Source organism: Osmia bicornis, chromosome 10 (genome assembly GCF_907164935.1).
Source record: "Osmia bicornis bicornis chromosome 10, iOsmBic2.1, whole genome shotgun sequence".
NCBI lineage: Eukaryota > Metazoa > Arthropoda > Insecta > Hymenoptera > Megachilidae > Osmia > Osmia bicornis.
In genome coordinates, this window is record NC_060225.1 from 10,344,216 (window position 1) to 10,364,436 (window position 20,221).

Below are 20,221 nucleotides of genomic sequence, written 5' to 3' on the forward strand. Positions count from 1 at the left end.
CAGCGCATGTCGTCGCGTTTACAAAATTGTGAAATCGTTCGTTTCGCAACGGCTCCGGCAACCGTCTCGCGATCTTCCTCTACTAGCATGTAAAATAAAAACTCGTTTTCCTCTCTACTTTAGCAACCATCCAATCGCCATCCATTCCGAGAGTTTTTAAGCCACGCAAACTTTTTGAAAATGCTCGCGTCATAAGGGTTGCGAGCCTCCTCTTGTACATATGCCCTTTTGTACGTATTCGAACCACTTCTGACGTACACACAGCTATTGGTAGACCGTGACGCGTTGCACACAAACGCTTCTACCCACACGATTTAACCTTGCGGAGTATAGAGCAACGGTGTTGCACATCTACAGACACCTATAGAATGGATCGAAAGGTGCATTTGTGTAGGTGAAACACGCGGTGTGTGCCAGCCATGGTACGGCACCACTGGCGCGCCTCTACCCCGGCTTTAGCATCGATTTCCAGTCGGACGACCCAGCGCGATCGAGCGAACGGTACGCGCCTTCACGAGGAGGTATCGAGCGTGTCCGCTGTTCGTGGGAGTCGCACGAAGAGGGGTCGCGCGAGAAATAATACGGTTTGTCGTCGAAACGACAAACGTTTCAGGCATCGGGTATAATACGATAAAATGTAATCTACCGCCTTCGTTCGTTCGTTTTACGTATTAGGAAAGATAGATCAGGGGCAAAGCAGAGGAGTGGGAGAGAGAGATAAAGAAGGAGCAAATATCCCCGCTACGAAGAGGGGAGACAGTAGGGTCGCCGGTATTGGTGGTAGTGTCTCGTCCCCGAGGGGCACAGAGAGGTAAAGGGGACAAGCAGAAGGCAGCGAAAGCGCTGCCCTCAGTCGGCCGCCTGTTTCACTACTGTCAGCATATTACAGAGAGAGCGAGCGATTGGCTATACGCGGTGCTTTTGCCTAAGCGCGCACTAACTCCGTGTTCCCGTTTTTCGAGTGAAGGCTTAGAGCCTTCTACCCGCTCTTTCGCTCGCTCGCTCGCTCGCTCGCTCGGTTCGGTTGTGAGTTGCGCGCGCGCACTCAAACGCGTGCATCGAAATAGAGGCACACAGACAGAGACAGCAGCGAGGAGTCGTGCAGAGAGACAGGCGCGCGTATACAGCCATCGAACGTGGTGATTCGTACGGAGGCGGACGTATAAAGCGAGGCCGTTTCTCGTGAGGGAAAAAATCGCTGTCCTTGTTTCTTTCTCGTCACCGTCGTCGTCGATGAGATCGTCAACGGGATTTCGTCGATGCTCGAGCGCAAAGTGTTTCGGCTCGACACGAAGATATAGGAGCAATTACATGGAAACAGTCGGTACGACGACGAGTCCTGGCAAACAGCGGGATCAAAAACGATCGTGAGTAAATAGAGCGACAAAGAAGAGAAGGGGTACGTACCCTATCTGCGGTACGCGCCTGTATGTATAGTCCCTCGCGGCGGACGATCCAAGTACGCGTGTACCGTGTGTGTATTCCTTCGTAGATCGGTGCATACGTGCGTGTACGAGGACTAAAAGAAGTGGGGGGAGGCAGTCACTATACTTGGCGGACATCCGGCGGGGAAACCGCACGCATTCGTACGAAGCCTCTCCGAGAGAGCGAGGGAAAAAGGAGGAAGGATCTGTGCGGCGCCGAGGAAAACACGTTGCTCTCCTCGATTGCTCGAACACAGAGACTCTCGAGAGGAGAAAGGAGGTTCTTTGCGTTCCGATTGCACGTTCTCCTTTTCGTCTCTCGACTTTACCAGTCGGATCAGAAAAGAGTTGCCTCTTTTATCAAACACATCATCATTTTACTATCGGTATCGGTATCGGTATCGGTATAAAGTTTCCTTTTCGTCCTCTAACTTTGATCCTCGTGCGTGAGTAGCCGCACGCAACGCAACCGTTGAAATTTTCGGTACAAATAATATAAGGGTGGTGGAAAGCGGTGGAAGGACGTGACGAGAGAGAGAGAGAGAGAGAGAGAGAGAAAAAGAGAGGGAGGGATCGAGGGGAAAGGAGAGAAGCGAGAAACACGCCGAGCAGTGCTGCTCCCTATTGGCGACGTCGAGTCGCGCTCCCCACCCGGGACAGTCGAACGAGGTCCGAAGGCGAGTTCTCGGCGTGTAACTACGGTGATTTTCCCTTACAAGAGTGTACGCACGAGACCTCGTAGCTCTGCACCGTATAACGTTCCGCGTAAACATCACACCTTTATAAGTTGAAAATCTATTCCGGTAATCATCGTTCTAGTAGGTAAAGGTAAAAAATCGTGAAGAATATATTTGGAGGAAATCGTAAAACAGCGAGAGAAGAAGAAGGAGAGAGAGATAGTGAAGTCTGGTTTAACACGCGTGCTATCGTCGTCGATAGAATTCCGGTGCCCTCGTCGCCGGAGCAAACTGTGTGTGCGCCGATCCTCGTGAAACACGTCCCACGCGTGTGTCGCGTATCACCGCCGCCGGTGAAACCAAGAGAATTCGAACGAGTCAGAGGGTAAAATAGGATTTCTCGCGTGGTCGGTCCTCTCCCGAAGCACGCGCGGAGAGGGGTGCAACGGAGGTTTCGCCAGAGAGGGAGAAGGAAAGAAATCGAGAGAGACATCGTTAAACGAAGAAGGAAGAGGAAAGGGGGGAAAGGAGAGAGAGATAGAGACTCTTGAGGGGGAGAGACGAGGACGCGTATAGTGCAACCGAGGCGCTCGTGCTGCGCCCCAACGGCCGTTTCTCGAAGCTCAGTTATCACAATGGCTTCCGTGAAAGACACAGCGACTTTCTTCGCGGAGGGCACAGCAAGTCAGTTCGAACACGTACTGAAGCTTTATCCGCAGGCTCTCAGACTCAAAGCCGATCGAAAGACGAAAAAACCCGAGGAGCTGATCAAGTTGGATAACTGGTAAGTTTACCAAAATTAATCGTACTTCTCTTTCGTCGACATATTAACGCCCGATACAGACACACGGGGCCCTCCTTTTCCAACGAGGGGCTTCCACCACGGGCACACACGGGACAATGAACCCGTGGCGCGCCAGTTGCCATCAGCATACCGCATGTTGTGTGTGTATACACCCGTATTGGCCCCCTCATCGGACCAGTTACAATTCTAGATAGTATATTTACTCTCTCCTATTGCACTGATCGACGACGATTCCCGAAGAGGCGGTCACTTCGAATCATCCCTGCCTTTCGTTTATAAACTAACCGCATTAGGCCCGCGTCGCGTCGCGTCACGTGCTGCCTTTTTTTTTATTTATTACTTTTTTACCTAATTTTCTCTTGAAAATCATTTCGTTTTCTATTGTTTTTCCCCCACAATCGACCGTATACTTTTCATGTGGGAATTTTCTGCCACCTCATCGAGGAAGTCTCGACGTTGCCGTTACGATCCTCTGTTACCTGCCATTGTTACCCTTCCCTTCCCTTTGTACGCTCCGTTTCAGAATCGTTACAAAAGAAATCCAAAGGTTTTTAATAAAAGTGCTAGGTAGTTTGGTTCCGTTTGACCATTTTACCAACTTTTTCGTCGATATTAAGCGGATTTCGGGGCGAGCGTCGCGCTGGCAACGATGCCAGTGAAAGAGGCGACTCGCCGGCGTCGCTTTCACGGCGTCACACACAAACTACCTTGCCTCCTTCGGACACGATTTAACGAACCTTTCTCCACTTTTGTTTTCGCAATTTCTTTTTCTACGTTAGACGACCGACCAAGGAATATTTCCCTCCAAGGAAAAGTGTCTCGAAAGCTTCTGGGAAATAAAAAACAAGGGACAATTTAATGGTTGATTTTCGCGCAACATAAACGAGTCTTCTAATTTCAGATTTCTCGTTGGCCGGCATTGAAAGCGAAAGCATCCTTGATCCTCGATTATAATCGATCAAACACCGTGCTTTATTTCGATTGTGCCTCAACTATTTTTTAAGTAGCGAATTCTAAAAATGACCTTTCAAGTGTAAAGGGTCAATATTGTCTGGTCTCTTTTTGTCTGGTAAAATATACCATGACCTTTACAAATCACTCCATTTTTGTTTCCTCGAGTTATTCAACAGATGAGGAGTCGGATAAACGTGTTCGCCGAACCGCGTACAGATTTTGAAACTAGGAAAAAAAACAACTACATGTATAGGTGAGTTTTAGCAAGTCGAGAAAATACCCGCGACAACGAGGTTTCCACGAGGCGAGAGCTTCAATTCCACTGGCGTCACGTCTGGTTTAATTAATTAAAGGCAGGTTCGAGGCTCGTTAAATTCCGCGTTAAAGCTTTTTAGTACTTTCCTAGTTCGATCGAAATCCATGATCGATTTACCAATCAATTATTTTCTTTCTTGACGGACCAAGTAGCCTACTTTGTTCGAATGCAATTTTACCTTTTTGTCTTACCAGATTCATCGACTTCCGGTCTGCAGTGGATAGAAATCGGAGCAGAGGAAATGAGAAGGATCTTTGAAATATAAATTGTCTCTGTTCTGTCTAATAATTTTCCTAGTTAAATGGTGCACAGCTTCAATTCGTGGAAACATTTTCGCTGAATCACGAGTTCGTTAAAGCGATGAAAAACATTTGGGTCAAACGGCTAGCAATCGAATATCGGTTATCGTCATTTGCGGTCATCGTTCGTTTATTCTTCTTTCATTATGATTACGTTTCGTTTCTTCCATTCTTTCTCTCACAGTTTAGTCAGAATAATTGAATTTTGACAAAAAAATGCTCACCTTAAAGTAGTCAACCTGTATATCCATAATTTAAAATTATGAAAGGTCAACCTGTTGAAGAAGAAAAATTTGCAATATTGCAACACCCAGTTACCACTTGCCAAGGACGCTTTACCAGGTCTACCAGGTTTTAATTCAGCTTCGTAAAAACGTCTACAAAGTTGCGAATTCCAAAGTTGAAGAGAAAAGCAAAAAGAATGAAAAGGGCAGGGTGGCGTTAGGAAAAGCTGAGAGGAAAAAGTAAGGCACGTAGAGTTCTAGCTAGGCACAATCCTCGCCGTTAAAGCACGGCGATTGTGTCAAGGTTGTTTTTGCGAGGAGTTCGCGTTGCGTGGTGCGAGTGCCTCTCAAAATGGTTGCACGAACCTCTGTCCTGAAAAGGTTTCGAGACTGTTCAAAAGAAACACACGGTTCTAAAGAAACTACACCGTTACGACACTCGAACAATTGTTTCTTCGACGTTTCGTTGGACAATTCCTATGGAATTAAAAATTTTCAATTTCTTTTAAAAAGGGCCATTTTCCTTGCTCAGAGTTTTAATTGATAACTGTCACAATTCTTCGAATCTCGAATAACTTTTGTTGTGCCAATGCTAATCGAACGACCGACGTGACATTTTTAGGGTTTCTGTTCACGTAAACGAATTTCACGTGGCCGACGTGCCTTTGTATTCACCTGAAGCCTATCGAAGAAAGTCGATTCCATTTTATTCTTTTTTTTTTTTCGAAGAGTTTTATAGATTTAAGTAGCATAGAGTCTATGGTACACACTTTTAAGGTCGTTTTACCGGGAAACGGTGATTGAAAGAAACACGCGTGTCCAAGTGCCGCATTATATGAATGAAATACAAACTGTCCGTAACTAAGTTTAGCTGTTCAGCCAAACAGCTGATCTCTCGGCCGACCTTCGAAAGTACCTGCAATAAAAGCACGCGAGAGTGCATCTCGTTCTATCTCTCTCTAACTTGCGTGATACAACCTTTCCTCCGTAGAACAGAGAACTTGTCCCGATGTCGATGACCCGAATAATAGGAACAAAGAGAGCAGAAAAAAAAAGAAGGAAACGCTACCTGAACCGAGATGTTCCTTTTTCACCCAGCGAAACCGAATTCAAGGAAGAGTTAATTCAATTTCATAAATGTTTCATTTTTTTAAAATAAATTTCTATTTTCTTCTTCGAAAAATTTAAATTTATCACGGTCGGTGGTTAAAAAAGTATATGTTCTTGTTTAAGAAGGTATCCTGAAGTAGTATTCCTTCGTACAACTTCTTTCAAGGCGATTCCTTGCGCGATGTTATTATTTAAATTCATTGAAATTTATGGAAGCTAGCTAGCACGCGGTTGTGCGGTTTTCGCTCGACCAACGTGTGTATCGACGAGTATCGTAACCGATTGTCGAATTAATCAAATGAAATACCGCGGTGGAAGGTTAGAAGTTGAAACGATTTACCATACAGAAACGGAAGTTCCACTTGGCTTTGAAAATCTAATGCGAAACATACAAAAGGTTGATTTATTCTAGCGTTAAGAATGAAAATTTTAAACCAGCGATCGCAGCTCGATGGAAATTGAAAATAAAAAATATCTTGAGGAAATTCAATGCACAACGGTGTACCTAATTTGGCTCGTGTTCCATCCTCGTGCTTGTATGTAGGTGGAAAACCGCTTCTTGCGGCTGCATTTTTAATCATCTTCGATTCCTGTATTCTCTTCTCCTTTTGCTTATGTAATTACTTGGCACGAGTGATCGTGATCTTGCATATCCTGAACATCCATTATCCTGTTCATTGATGATTCGCCTTTTTCTGCTTGCAGGTATCAAAATGAGCTTCCGAAGAAAATCAAATCACGCGGCAAAGACGCGCATCTCAATCATGAAGAGTTGGTGCAAACGATGAAATGGAAGCAAATAGTGAGTCTTTGTTCCTTTTTATTTTCTCTTATCTTCGTCTTGATTCATTTTCAACATTTTGTTGGATTATAACGTTGAACTGAGTTAACGAGTATTGGTATCTTATACAAATTTTATGCTGCAAATCATATTTTATATTTCGATGGCACACTTCTAAGCTTTGCGTATACACAAAATGATCTTTATTCTATTCTTTCTAACATATTTGGTATCAGTGAATCTGACTGAGAATCTTTCATACATTTTAAATTCATTAGAAGAAAGGGTGAAACGATTAATCGGCATTAGCGATTCTTAGGAATTGGAAATAATTTGAAGAAACAAGTTTAATTTATTTCAAGTATCTTTCACATCGCATCAAATATTTTCAACACGATTCCAGTAAACGATACGATAATGGTTTTCTAATGACCAGCTTTTACTCCTAAGGATGATTAAGAATTCTGCTAACTTAACGTACGACGTTTCTTCTGATTTACAGCGTGGGAAATTTTACCCTCAACTATCTTATTTAGTAAAAGTGAACACACCGCGCGCCGTGATGGCAGAAACGAAAAAGGCGTTCAAGAAACTTCCAAATCTTGAACAAGCTATCACAGCACTGTCGAATTTAAAAGGAGTAGGTACCACGATGGCATCGGCCTTGTTAGCAGCGGCATCACCAGAAAATGCACCGTTTATGGCCGATGAATGCTTGATGGCAATACCGGAAATCGAGGGCATCGATTACACCACCAAGGAGTACCTTAACTTTGTTCAACACATTCAAAATACCGTGGAGAGGTTGAACAAACAAAGTGAGTGTCTGCTCTCGTTCGTTCGACGTTGATTTATTTGCTTGGAAATTGATTAATTCATAAGGATGCATCGTTATCGCAACGCTTTATGATCCACGCATCAACTAAACAGTTCCTAGATACAAAATATATACAATTAGTTAATATTTCAAGTTTGATTTCTCTCATGAACTCTCCTCAAGAACTTGAACGCAATCACCTCAGACACAAGAATACAAAAACCTTTGCAAAACCTTTTACCCGAGACTCCAGAAATCATCACCAATATATCCACTTCAATCACAAGAATAGAAATCCTCCAAGACTCACTCTATAACACTGGATCGTAAAGGGTTACCAAGCAAAGCAAGCCTATAGAACGATGAAATTTAAACAAATCCCCTCCCCCGTTTGATTGTCTCGTTTCAGCGTCAAATGGCAAAACATGGAGTCCTCACAGGGTGGAGTTAGCCCTATGGACCCACTATGTAGCGTCCGAGTTAAAACCAGAACTCTTAGACGGCATTCCAGGTTCAACAGAGAACGGCAACTCTCATCCGCCAGCCAGCAACGGCGAAGCGACGGAACCGTCGGACGACAGCAATCAGGAAGTGGCAGTGAACGGTAAGGAACCAGGCAGTATTGATCCAGCGGCCATCGACGAGAACAGCATGACCACGTCCTTCACCGAAGACTCGATGGATAAACCCGCAACACCGATTACAGTGGGCGTAGCCAGCGAAGATACGAACGATTCCCTCGCAACGAACGAGAACGACGACAGCAACAACACGCCACGACCAACGGACAGCGAGGACACAGAAGACTCTCAGGACGTCGTACAGGAGCCGCCAACGAAGAAGAGTAAGAAGTGACCCACCGCGAGCCAAGGAGCCACGAATACGAGCAACAACGTCACCAACCTAATGTCAGCCGCCAATTTAACGCTGATCGCAGCGAGGCGCTTCTAAAAAACCGCCAGGGTCACCGATCAGCGTCGCGGATAGTAGACTTTCTTCTTATATACCATCAGGCTACCATCATCATGATCGTGTTTTACATTTATTTTTCTTCGCTCCCTCTCTTTCGATTCATTTATTTATCCAAAATATTTCATACACTCGCTTCTTCTTCTTCTTCTTCTTCTTCTTCTTCTTCTTTGTCTCCTTGGGTACCAATTCTTTCATCATGGTCACAGCACCTCGCCTTTCTATGTCCTTGTCCGTAGACATCCTCGAGAGTGTGAAATAACGTAATCGTAGTCGATGATGTGGAAGTCATTGCGTAAAACAGCTTGCTGGTTTTTAGATTGATTCGCGGGGCTCGAACACAGAAACAAGAGGCGAAGCTCGACCAATGAAGATAACCAAGTGTTTTCTTTTTCTTCTCCTTTGATTACAAGGTTTCTGGTGTTCTCTTCGACCCGTTGTGTTTCTCACGCGTTGTCGTGATAGTAACTAATTTTAGTCTCCTCGAGTTTCTATACTTGTCCTGGAGCTTTCTCTCTTGTTCTGATGTAGCGCTATATCTTTTTCCTCGCGTAGGAACTTTTCGTTCGTTGATCGAGACGATCTTGGTACTGCCTTATCAGTGACCCGTTTCCGTTGGTTTACACGCTACCAAGGAACAAACGTAGTCTTTATTTACCAGAGAAAGATCATTCCTTTTTATCCGCGATTTGTACACCGTGTTCAAGGGCCACTGAAACACACATACACGATGTTTAACACGTTTTAAAGCGAACTGTGCGCGAAACGAGAATGAGAGGGAGGGAGTGATAAAGAGAGAATGTATTATAACAAATCTGGGTATGAGAGAGAGAGAGATCGAGTAACTGATCCTGTGACCAGCAAGAAAAAAAAATAAGAAAAATATCGGCGGTACACCGAAACACAATGATAATATTAATATTAATAATAATAATTATTATTATAATTATAATACCGAATCATTACCATAATTTATATACCTAAAAGAAAAAAAAAACTGCATGTCAGAGTGATGCATGGAGCAAAACCAAATACCTTGTAAGTAAAAAGAAAAAAAAAATGGAAAAAAATGAAAAAAAAAATTAGAAACAAATAAAAGTAACGCTTTTTTGAGTCCATCATGAAAAAACGAAAACGTGAAAACGAATGACGGTAGACACCTAACACAGGTACTCGCATACATACATACAAACACACATCACGTCGAGGTTCTCATGTACAGGGATTTAATTAGTATTTTTGCATTATTGATGATTAATTAATCATTGTCGAGGATGAGACGCGAACGAAGAGACGAACCACGATTAATCGATTGCAAATGAACGATGAGTAATTGCAAAAAAAAAAAAATGTGAAAAAATATATTAAAAACATGAAAAACAAGACTACACGAGATAGTATAACGTTGAATCATGATAGAGAGAAAGAGAGAGAATGTGTGTATAAGAAGAGAGAGTGAAAGAGAGTATGTAAGGTTGCCAGAAAGTTACAGAAGATGAATAAACCGCTATAGCTTGATCAAGAACGTTCATTCAAATTTTATAAATATACATAATTATATATATATATATATATATTTGTAATTTAGAACACCGTGGCCAGGCTGAGCTATAGTACCGACCTTATTATTAATTCACACATAAACCATACATATGGTAACGACAGTGGTTGCGCTAAAAAGAAACCAGGTAAATGGACTAGCTCGTTTTCAATATCTGGTGTATTTTAGTGTCTCTTTGCCAGGGGGGAACAAACACCATCCTAAGCAACGCGAAAAAGTGAAGAGAAAAGACAGAAGTAATAGGATATCTGTCTGGTATCAAAGAGCCGATGTGAACAGAGAGTTTGAAAACTGAAAATAATTCATTTCTCTGTTCAGAAGGAATGCAAAAAATCCAAAGAGGAACCTCAGAAACGATCTTCACTGATTTCGATAATAATTCGATAATCAATTCGGAAATTGACCGAGATCGAGGAGGAGGACGTCTGAGGTTCGTCTTGTCAGAAGAGAGAACAAAGCAAAGGTTTGCAGCGAGTATGGATGAATCTACCTTAATAAAATCGTAGTGAAGCCCGTTCTATTTATTTAGCGCCTAATTTATTCCGTATCGATCGTTTCGTTGGCAAGGAACAATATATATTACAAACGCGTGGATTGGAGAGAATCGTGAAGTTCCATAGATCAAGAAGACGAAGAATGTTCGAAATGGAGAATTTTTTTTTTTTTTCACCGACGTTCTTGCGATTATTTAGCGGATAATGTTAAGTAATTGCTGAAGTAATATTTGATATACATATGCGTGAGTTTACGACGCGAATGAATTATAATAATTACGACGACGACGACGACGACAATGATGAGATTGATAGTGACACGAGGGTGATTATTATTATTATTATTACGTTACTGCTGCTATTAACTACTATTACGAACGACGGCGAGCATAGTTTTTATTGTCTTTATAAACGTATAACGGATTTAATGTAGCGGAGTTGTTTTTTTTTCTTCTTTTCTTTCTTTTCGCCTGATAAATTATTATTCTCGCACGTAATTACAAGACATTCCACCAATAATTCTTCTTGTTCTGTTCAATGCCATTTTCTTTCGTCACTTTTCTTTGATTCATCGATAAGGGAGTCTCACTCTCTATCTCTCCTGTATTGAAAGTTTCAGATTTTATTCTACTAAAAGGAACATGAAATATTTTGTTTCGTCAACGTCCTGCTTCCAATAATCGTGGCCTTTTTTCCTCTATTTTCCTTCTCAGAAAATACAGATTTCCCGACGGTGATCAAATTCGGCGTGAACATTTTTTTAACAGATCTGCCCTAGGATAAGATCGTCTACGAAAATTCGGAGGAGATCCTTCAAGAATTTTCTTCGGCTCGCAGGGGTTGATAAGGTGAACCGTTTAAAACTGCCATTTAAAATAAATATAAATAAGCAATCGTGTTAAAAACCGATCGATACGACGACGGGCCATGCTCTTCTCTCGATGACAAGATGTTAATCGATGAAGAAGAATCACACGTTTGCCTTGCCTTCGATGAACACTTACGATTAGGAGTCGATCAGTGATGGCCAATCGTGCCCTCGAGGGCAAGTGGCGTGCACTCAGTTTGAAAATTTGTAATTTCTATATTTCTAAATTACCAAATTCTCAAATTTCCCACATCGACATCCCATATTCCATCGTTGCACGTCTCGTGCACGCCAGTCCCCTTGAGCTCCCCAACGGGCACTCGTTATGCCCATAACGTTCGCGATCTTCACCAACGATTGCACAGATTCAGTTTTTTTTCTTTTTTTTTTTTCTCAAGAATATACCCTTTTGGCCTCTCTCTATACCCTTTGGTCTATCCTGAAATCCTCGACGGCCAATTTTCTCTCAACTTTGTATAGAAGAACGCTTTCTGCGATCTACGAAGACACTTTTCGTTTCCTTTGAATAGTAACGTGTAATTCTTGGATTAATTGTAAAGTAAGGTGATGTCATTACGAAGTACGAGGTTAAATAAATTATTTGAAAACGTTACGATCTTCTGGTGTGTTCTTGCTGTTCTCGTGCATGGTGAAACATTCATTTCTCTTTTAGTTTTTCATTTTATTCATCATATCCTCCGAGTCTTTTTATACTAACGCGTTCACCTTTACGATGCAAGCGCGGAACGACGAGAGAAAACACGGACAAGGGATTTTTATAGAGAGGAAAGGGGGATAAGTTGATGTTTTTTTTCCTCAATCCAGCTGGAAAGTGGAAACGATTGATCCCCCTTTGTATCCAGCTTTTGTTCACTTTTTACCTGCATCAAGGTTCGCTGGGCTCATTAATCGCCACTTCATATATTCCATGCAAAAAATCCACTTTTACAACGGTTTATTACTATTTATACTTAACGAAGAGCGTCAAGTGTTTTAAATCTTATTACAATTTTTATATTTTTCCAAGTATCGGGTCAATAAGTATGAAACTCGACAAAGTGTAAATAAATTTTTTTAATCAGCAGAAATAATGTATTATCAAGCACCGATGGTTTCATTGGCGACGCGGTTCTAAATTAACGAATAATTACTTTAGATATCAAATTTCGCTTAAAATTCAAACGAGGAATATCTTCGGATTCAGCTGAGCAAACTCAAGCTGGTCGAACAAAGTGAAAGTGTACCCTGCAATCTCCGACTTTCTCCTTGTACTTGTTCTTCAGTTGCTTCTATACGAACGACTTCACTTGCACTGTTCAATTAAAGTTATCGCAATGGTTGACATTGTTACACAATTTCCAACTTCGTCGCAGTTCCCACACTGAAGTAGTCGACTCTTATTCACGCCTCATATATACACGTTATTATTTTGGTCGTGACGAGCGTTCCTTTTTGATGCTTCTAAAATTAAGGACAGAAGTAACCTTGCCGTATGGTCGATTGCCAGCAACAACGCATTTCAAGCTTCTCAGAGTTCCTTCCTCAGGAGTGCTTCGGTTGATCCAAAAGAATATCTGATATTCTCTTGCAACTTCCAATGGATTAGCCTTTCGAAAATACATTTAGCAGAGTAAACGCTCCACGTGGTACGTTTTCTAGTATGCAACAGGAAAAGTAAATAGGAGCGGAAATCTCCGGCTCGCAGGCGCATCGATCCCAAATCCATTTGGAGCAGCGGTAACCGAAAGGAATGGAAGTTGGGGTCATCAGAGTCGTTCCAGTGACCTAGTAAGCTCTGGCACGACCTTCGAGTCGATGCGTTCACCCATTTAAACCATCCTCTCTTCTCACTTTCGTTCGCTCGGTTAAATCAGGAGAAAACAGCGGTGCGCGTATCCACTTACACAGTGAATCAGCGGTGTACGGCACGAAGGGCATAAGGTGTGCGAGGTAGGTCGACGGGGATACTGGAATCTGGAAGATAGAAGAAGAAGAAGAAGAGAGACGTTAATAGTTAGGTGAAAAGAGACGGCCGGTGAAGGAACGGAGTGAGAGAAGGAAAGAAGGTTGTCTAGGTCGAAGAGAGACGCCGGATGGAGAGTTAGAACAGGATGCAACAAAGCACCGACAGGTCGTGTGATACCCTGTTACGTCACAGACGGAACAACTGGTTGGCTCACGGGGAGTTTGAGGAGCACTCCTCTCTCTGGTGTGCAAGAGGAGGCGACGATACTGGATAGGGGTATTCCCGAGTCCGCGGGGCCACGGGAGGTACATCCCACGGGCATCAGGAGGGAGGATGATATATACAAAACACAAGGTCACGAGTAACGGCTATAGGTATCTCTCTGTAAACACGCGGTGACGTAGCAAGCACGTGCTACGACGACGTTTACCAATGGCGGGGGCGATTTGAGGGACACCCTACACCCTATCACACCCGCCTTCCACCGTTCTTCCATCCTACTTTCAATTTCCCCTACCCGCAATACTTCCTTGCAACTTGCAACACATTCTCTCGTACTCCAATCTCTGGCCCTTCTCTTCCTCCTCTTGCCCTTGCCACACCGTTCCATCTCCTCTTCATACTTTTCATAGACTTGGCAACTAGGTCCCGGAAGGAGAAAGTATATCTACTCTCACAGTGAGAGGAAGAATGAGAGGATCTGGTTTAACCAGACTCTGTTTCTCTGGTTGGTTCGATGAACTGGCTACTGGAGAGTTACTATATGTAAGTCTGAAGAGACGGGGTGATGATCTTCTGCATTGCTCTATGAGTCAATCTTATCTATTATCTCTATGAAGCCATTTTCATCAAATTAGATATTAGACTCTCTGTATGCGATAAACCTGGTGATAACGTTTTAGGATCGTTCAAATTCTGTCGCAGAGTTGAAGAGATTTCGCTGTTTGAATTTTTCAACCCGTGTCCTAACGTATTCCATTGAGGCAAGAGGAAAGCGTTGCAGGACTCGCTTTCCCGCTGGGCTCCCCGAGGGTTACGACTCTCCCTTTGTCAACGCCCCCTTTTCAATGCTCTCCCTGACTGCTCGCTAGCTCACCAGCTGCCTCTCTTTCTCTGTCTCACCATGAAACACGTTTTTCAAAGATCCCTCTGCGCTAACGATCACCGCCTCTCTTCCTATCCCTGATACGAAACGAGGCGAGGGTCGAAAATCCCGCTGGGAGATTATTTTTCCCTCCCTTGCCTGTCTTCTCTGATCTGGCCTTACCGTCGCAACTCTACAAAAAATTTCTTCTCTCCTCTTCCATTCGACTAGGATTATTCTTGATGCGTGGTGAACAATTTCTTCTTCTTCTTCTAGAATTTCTATTATTAAATTATTCTGATCATTTCTTTTTACCTCGACAATTTTTTAGATAGAAACCATTCTAATATTCCAGAATATCAAAATCTCTAAGGGACCTGCCCCGCTGCACAAATAATTCTAGTTATACTTCAATGCCTAAACTAGGAAACTACGTAGATACTAGTTGGGAACGGTCCGCAAGGATTACGAGTTTGTTGATGAAATCACGCGGAGGCTGCAGTGTTTCCCTCGAAATCGATCAGTTGCTCTGCGCTGACAATTGCAGGCGGCTGCAGGCTTTACGAGGTTTAGGGTAGCAGATTGACGACTCATCCCCCGAGCTAACATCGAATTGTCTGTGTTTCGTGAACCAACTTCTCCGTTTATTCGCTATAGAATCAAAAATAATACCATCGAAAGAATATGTAATTCTAACATCGTTGAACAGTTTTTCCAGGTTTGAAGACACAGGAGAAAACTCGATATGCGAGGAAGCGTCAAGTCCGTCCGGGAAGTACAAAGACCAGGAAGCGGGGCGACGATGAATTATAGAGGGCCAGCAAACGGAGCACGTCGCTACTCTAGCACCAGGTCGATATCCACTCTGGACTTGACGATGTGTACCAGGAATCGATAACGCCATGAATTATCAACGTTTCTCTTCCACTGGAACATCCTGTCCCATTTTCTAAATGACAAGAACAGATTCAAAATTTCAAAATTCACTTAGGAGCTCCGACATAATAAATCATAGGTAAGCCCAAGGATCAAAGAGAATCATTTTAGTTAATTAATTCCAATCAAAAATCAAATGGTTCGATGAAAGATTGTAACGCTCTGGTTGTATTTAATCAGCTATTATTATTAGCCGGGGTCTGCACTGTGTTTCTCTTTTCACTCGTTCGTTCGGTGACCTTTTGTCAGGATCGATATTTGGGGTAGATAGGCGAGGTAAATTATAAACGGAGGAGTCTTCTTCGTGCCACCACCTGCACACAGCTGTAGCCTACGATCAATAATTCTATCTAATTTACTTTTCCAGCTACGTTCGTGGCATGAATTTTCCAACAGAAGCATTCAACTCCTTGTAAAGCTTCCTCCTAGTCGATAATTACAATACAGGCATTTTCAATACCCCATAAAAAGTTTGTTAAAAATACATTTAACCAGATATACTCTGAAGAATGAATAGCTAGATTCAATGAACTTTAAAGTCTGATAAAATATTTACAATTTTCACTAATCCTTATCAAAGATCAAAGCATTTATTACTTATAATTACTACTTCTTTAAAAAATCATGTCGTTACAATTAATTGCATTGATAACTTCAATATTATCTTCATTCAATTACGCAATACATTCTTGCCAGTTCAAAAGCCTTTTTCTCCTAAATAGTACACCTGTTATCAGCGATAAGAAAAACGTAAAAATTATGTAAGAATAGTATGTAATCGCAGTGGCGTTACGATAAGAAAAATTCATTGTCATTGTCAAAGAGAGGAGGAGAGATTTATCCGGTAGTATGGACCAGAGGAGAGTATCGATACGTTGTAACTGGCCGAGACGAGGAAGGAGCAAAAGCAAAGCAAGAGACGAACCATCGCGTGCACGTGTGCACTTCACGTGACACACATACGTCTCCACGTAGGTGTACACGCGTATGTAGTATCGAATAAATGCGTATACGTGTATGTATATGTACACCATTGACCGGGATATCGTCTGTCTCGGGATGAATGAACTATTACGTCACGCACTTGTACTCTCTGATCCCCTTCCGGACTCCTCTCCTCCTTTCCTCTCCTGTATGTTTCTCCTCATCCGTCGATTCTGTCTCCGTCTCTCTTTTCCCCGGCCTCTCCTCGTGCTCGCATTATATTATGTGCAGCATACCTTCCTCCTTCCTTTCATCGATTAGCGGTGGAATTCCAGGCCGTGGAGGGAGACGATGGAGGTCAACGTATCGCGGTGGCTCAGACACCCGGCAGACGTGTCTGTCCGTCCGTCCGTACGTCCGTCTGTCCGTCTGTCTGTGGCTGCTGTAAAACGCCGTGGGACGAAGGACGCGGGGATGGAGAGACGGTGGCGGTGAATCGCTTTCGTTTCGTACCACTGATACACTTTTGCGCTGCCTCTTGTATACCTATCTTCGGCCGCAGGTGGCATTCTTCTTCATCCTTTTCTATCGCGCATCATCTTCACTTGCGTTCTTCTTCATCATAGATCAACTTAGTGATTGTATACTTAGAGTAGGGTGTACAGAGACAAGTACCGTGTACGTTAGATCTAAAGGAATTGGAAAATTTCATTCTAACGTTAATCAACACTGTTTAAGAAATTATTATATTCTTCTGTTTGTCACGAACGCATCGTGATACATTGTTGATTGATAGTAAAAAAATGACACCAGCCATTGGAATTATAAGAAATTCTTCCTGGTTTATACCTCATGTTCATAGAGTGATAAACAATGATAGGTAATAGTTGAAGCTATTAGCCTTCTATGATAGTTTCACGGGGTTCTCGACCAGTTTCTTTCAAGTTGGGATATAACTTTGCTTTAGGACCGTCGCTGTTTAGTCTTCCATGGAAATCTGGTTTCTTCTCTTTGGGCGTGCTGCGTTGTAACCAAATGTCCAACAAACTTTTAGGAGCGTAGATACTTCCCTTAAGAAGTTGTTTCCCAATAGACATGGATGTACTTGGCGGTGGAGACATCGGTGAATCGGTCGTTGCTCTTATCACACTGGCCCTCGCAGTTCCATCTTCTTTGCCAAATCTATCTCGTTGAAATAAATGGAAGATTAATATCTCTTCTTGATGGAAGTGGTCGTTTATTAGAGAAATGACTTACCCGTCCAATTCGCGCAACGCCTGGTCCAATTCAACTTTGTCTTTGTCGTCTTTGCTTCGTACTTCGAGGAGGCAAGTTAAAACCTCGGAATGCGCAGCAGAATTATTAGCATGGTGTTTAAGAAACGTTTCCAGCTCTCCCCATAAGAGTCTATAATGTTCTTCTCTGCGTACACCACTTTTACCACCGCGACCACCACCTATACTCGGAAGAGGGAGAGCTTCGTGTTTTGCTTCTAACTGCAGCAAACTGAAGATTACTTGCTTGCATTGTACCACCTCCTCTGTAGTGAGCTCTTCCTTTACCATTAAATCTGGTAACGGATCTATTAACTTCAATGCAAAATTCTCTGATTAGTTGATTACTTAAATTTAATTGGATGCATGAGATGCACATACCTGTTTCAAATTAAACATAAGGGTACTAGAAATGGTAATTGGCCAATATTTTGTATGTCTTTCTAATCTACATCTCATTTTCTCTGCTGGACCTTCGCCGTTAGAAGCTGCACTTCGTTTTAAAGGCACCAACACATTATTTCGCATTAGTTTTCCAAAATCCTACAGTAAATAAGATATCGATGATTGCATGAATTTCTAATAAATAAAAATTGTCTGGGAATTGCATATTTACAGTTATTCTGTAATCAGTTACGCGGCCACCGCATCCTTCACTGATAGAAGGTGGATCCTCTAAGACGCTTCTAGCGGTAGATAAGGTGTGTATAAAAATTTCTCCACCGTGTGCAGCGAGTAAATGGGAAATAGTTTTACCACCGCTCTTTCTGGCCATTTCCAACATCACCGATCTTCCATTTAACAAGAAATTAATCAGACAAGACGACGGTCTACTATTTACGTCTACTGGAGTGATTCTGTGCATAGCTGTACAATTTTGCATTTCAGCTGCGCTGCATCCTCGTGGTGTACACCATTTTAGAGTCACTGTTTCGTACTCTGATCCCTCTTCGAATCTTCTGAACGTTTTAATTAAAGCCGAGTCTTGTGGATTTCCTAATGAAAAATACTCGTATAGTCGTCTCAGCTACAATCATTTAAATACTTCAACTTCTTAAAGTTTGTGTAGAGTACCTTTTAAAATTGCGGAATGTGCGGCTGACGAATGAAATATTTCGACGTCGTAATTCGCAGAGGAACTAGCATTTTGTTCTTCTTTCATTGGTATACCAGTTACCGTTGTGCTTGCCAAATCATAATGAGCCAGAATTAAATGAGACAATTTTGAATGTAAAGCGGGTGCCTTAATAGAATGCACTTCTACTGTTAACATTGGTGAAACCTGGAACAAAATATTTCGCGATGTTACTATTATTTCTTTCATTGAAATTGTTAGAGCTAGCGGCATACCTCTCTTGGTCCTTGACTAGTAACTTGTGATTCAATATTGTTAGGGAAAATATTCAGTATAACTAGGTGACAATAATCTACAGGTATTAGACTGAAACATAAAACATAAGTGTGTTAAAACATCACCAAGTATAGTAATGGACAATATTAGTATTATACTAACTGATCAGAAGCTAAAGCAGTTTTATTTTCTTGAGCTAATTCATTCAAAAATATATTTTCCAAGTTCTTCATATTGCTATTATCTCGTGCACTAGTGATACATATTACTCTTCCTCTATTAACAAGTTTACTGGCATTTTCGTTTAACGATGTTCTCTTTTCGTGTTGAATTTCTGAACACTCATTAAGCGTTTCAATAGCTACCCTCAAGCCATGTATCACAGAGTAATCTACTCCAGGCTGTGGAGTCTTTGTTGGTACTCCTAAAATAGCTGTACCATTCATTATCTGCAACAATAACAGTTCAAATTAATAATATGATCTCTTAATAGAAAAATATTAACAAGTACTTACATGATTTAAATTTTGTTGCGATGGACTCCATGAGTTCAATACATATGCTGCACGATCAGTTGCCACAAATCTTATCTGTAATTCAATAATACAACGATTAGACATTAAACTAAAGTCATATACATTTTATTTAACACCGATACATTAGAATAATGTACCAATTTTCCAGTTGGGAAGAGATCCCACACTATACGGCAATATTCTAGAGAAGCTTCAACACTGGTTGTCCACAAAGATTTACAAACAGGGGCCAAAGGTATCAAATTTTGGCCGCGGCTTTTTAGAAAATCAAATTCTAGAGGAGCCTCGGTAGATATACCAAAATATGGCGTATGATCCAGAACAAAAATAGTCTTATGGTTTGCAGGATACATTATTTTAGAACATTTTTTTTTTAAAGACCACACTTCTTGCATACAATGCGTTACAACTCGTTAACTACAAATCGGTAAAACAGTGTAACAATACTTCGCTAAATCAGATATTGTAGGTTAAGGCACAAAATTCTTTTTGAGATATTCGTATCATGTTTTCTCTATTACCTAAATATTGTATATATAATATGGTGTAAGTATCATCAAATTGTACTATGATATCTATAATTTTTCTTTATATCAATTTGTGTGAATATCTGTTTTATAAACACAAATATTTCACAAAGTATTTAGAAAAAAAATTTTATATTTTTAACAAAATATATATACGTCAAATTAAATAGTAACCATTAAAAAGTTTCGATTAATACCTCAGTAAACGTGATTTATAAAATTATTTATTTTACATATATATGTACATCTTAATAACATTTAAAATTCCCCGGTAAAATTCAATACGTTTCCGTTTCTGTAATATCCTTTCAAATGAAACTATAT

At 41.6% G+C, this 20,221-nt stretch overlaps 3 protein-coding genes and 1 long non-coding RNA gene across 5 annotated transcripts in view; 2 read left to right on the top strand and 2 right to left on the bottom strand.

Annotated features, from left to right (window-relative positions):
- The window catches only part of LOC114873341 (DNA-directed RNA polymerases I, II, and III subunit RPABC1), a 39,030-nt gene extending 22,196 nt beyond the window's left edge, over positions 1 to 16,834 (top strand). The window contains exons 12-13 of the transcript XR_006829783.1: positions 15,059 to 15,364; positions 15,653 to 16,834. The gene's annotated coding sequence lies outside the window, so the exon portion shown is untranslated. The remainder of the gene's footprint in view (positions 1 to 15,058; positions 15,365 to 15,652) is intronic.
- LOC114873337 lies at positions 701 to 10,864 on the top strand. The gene is made up of 5 exons (XM_029181563.2): positions 701 to 1,367; positions 1,493 to 2,885; positions 6,515 to 6,611; positions 7,093 to 7,408; positions 7,817 to 10,864. The coding sequence occupies exons 2-5, from the start codon at positions 2,737 to 2,739 to the stop codon at positions 8,260 to 8,262; spliced, it is 1,008 nt and encodes a 335-aa protein (XP_029037396.1). The 5' UTR covers positions 701 to 1,367; positions 1,493 to 2,736; the 3' UTR covers positions 8,263 to 10,864.
- Positions 8,531 to 15,050, bottom strand: LOC123988214. Its single transcript, XR_006829784.1, has 2 exons — positions 12,544 to 15,050; positions 8,531 to 9,088 (listed from the first exon to the last, which is right to left on the bottom strand). It is a non-coding gene; the product is annotated as an uncharacterized LOC123988214 (long non-coding RNA).
- A 104-nt stretch (positions 16,835 to 16,938) lies between the features above and the next one.
- LOC114873333 (integrator complex subunit 13) lies at positions 16,939 to 20,040 on the bottom strand. Of its 2 annotated transcripts, XM_046287439.1 has the most exons (10): positions 19,893 to 20,040; positions 19,508 to 19,796; positions 19,350 to 19,424; positions 18,997 to 19,283; positions 18,834 to 18,924; positions 18,558 to 18,765; positions 18,100 to 18,479; positions 17,865 to 18,026; positions 17,467 to 17,798; positions 16,939 to 17,391 (listed from the first exon to the last, which is right to left on the bottom strand). In XM_046287439.1, exons 2-10 carry the CDS (start codon positions 19,763 to 19,765, stop codon positions 17,106 to 17,108), a joined length of 2,079 nt encoding a protein of 692 aa, XP_046143395.1. In that variant the 5' UTR covers positions 19,766 to 19,796; positions 19,893 to 20,040; the 3' UTR covers positions 16,939 to 17,105. The 2 variants fall into 2 exon arrangements, with proteins under 2 accessions (XP_046143395.1, XP_029037392.1); XM_029181559.2 differs by lacking the exon at positions 19,893 to 20,040 and having other exon boundaries at positions 19,508 to 19,880.
- Positions 20,041 to 20,221: the final 181 nt, after the last annotated feature.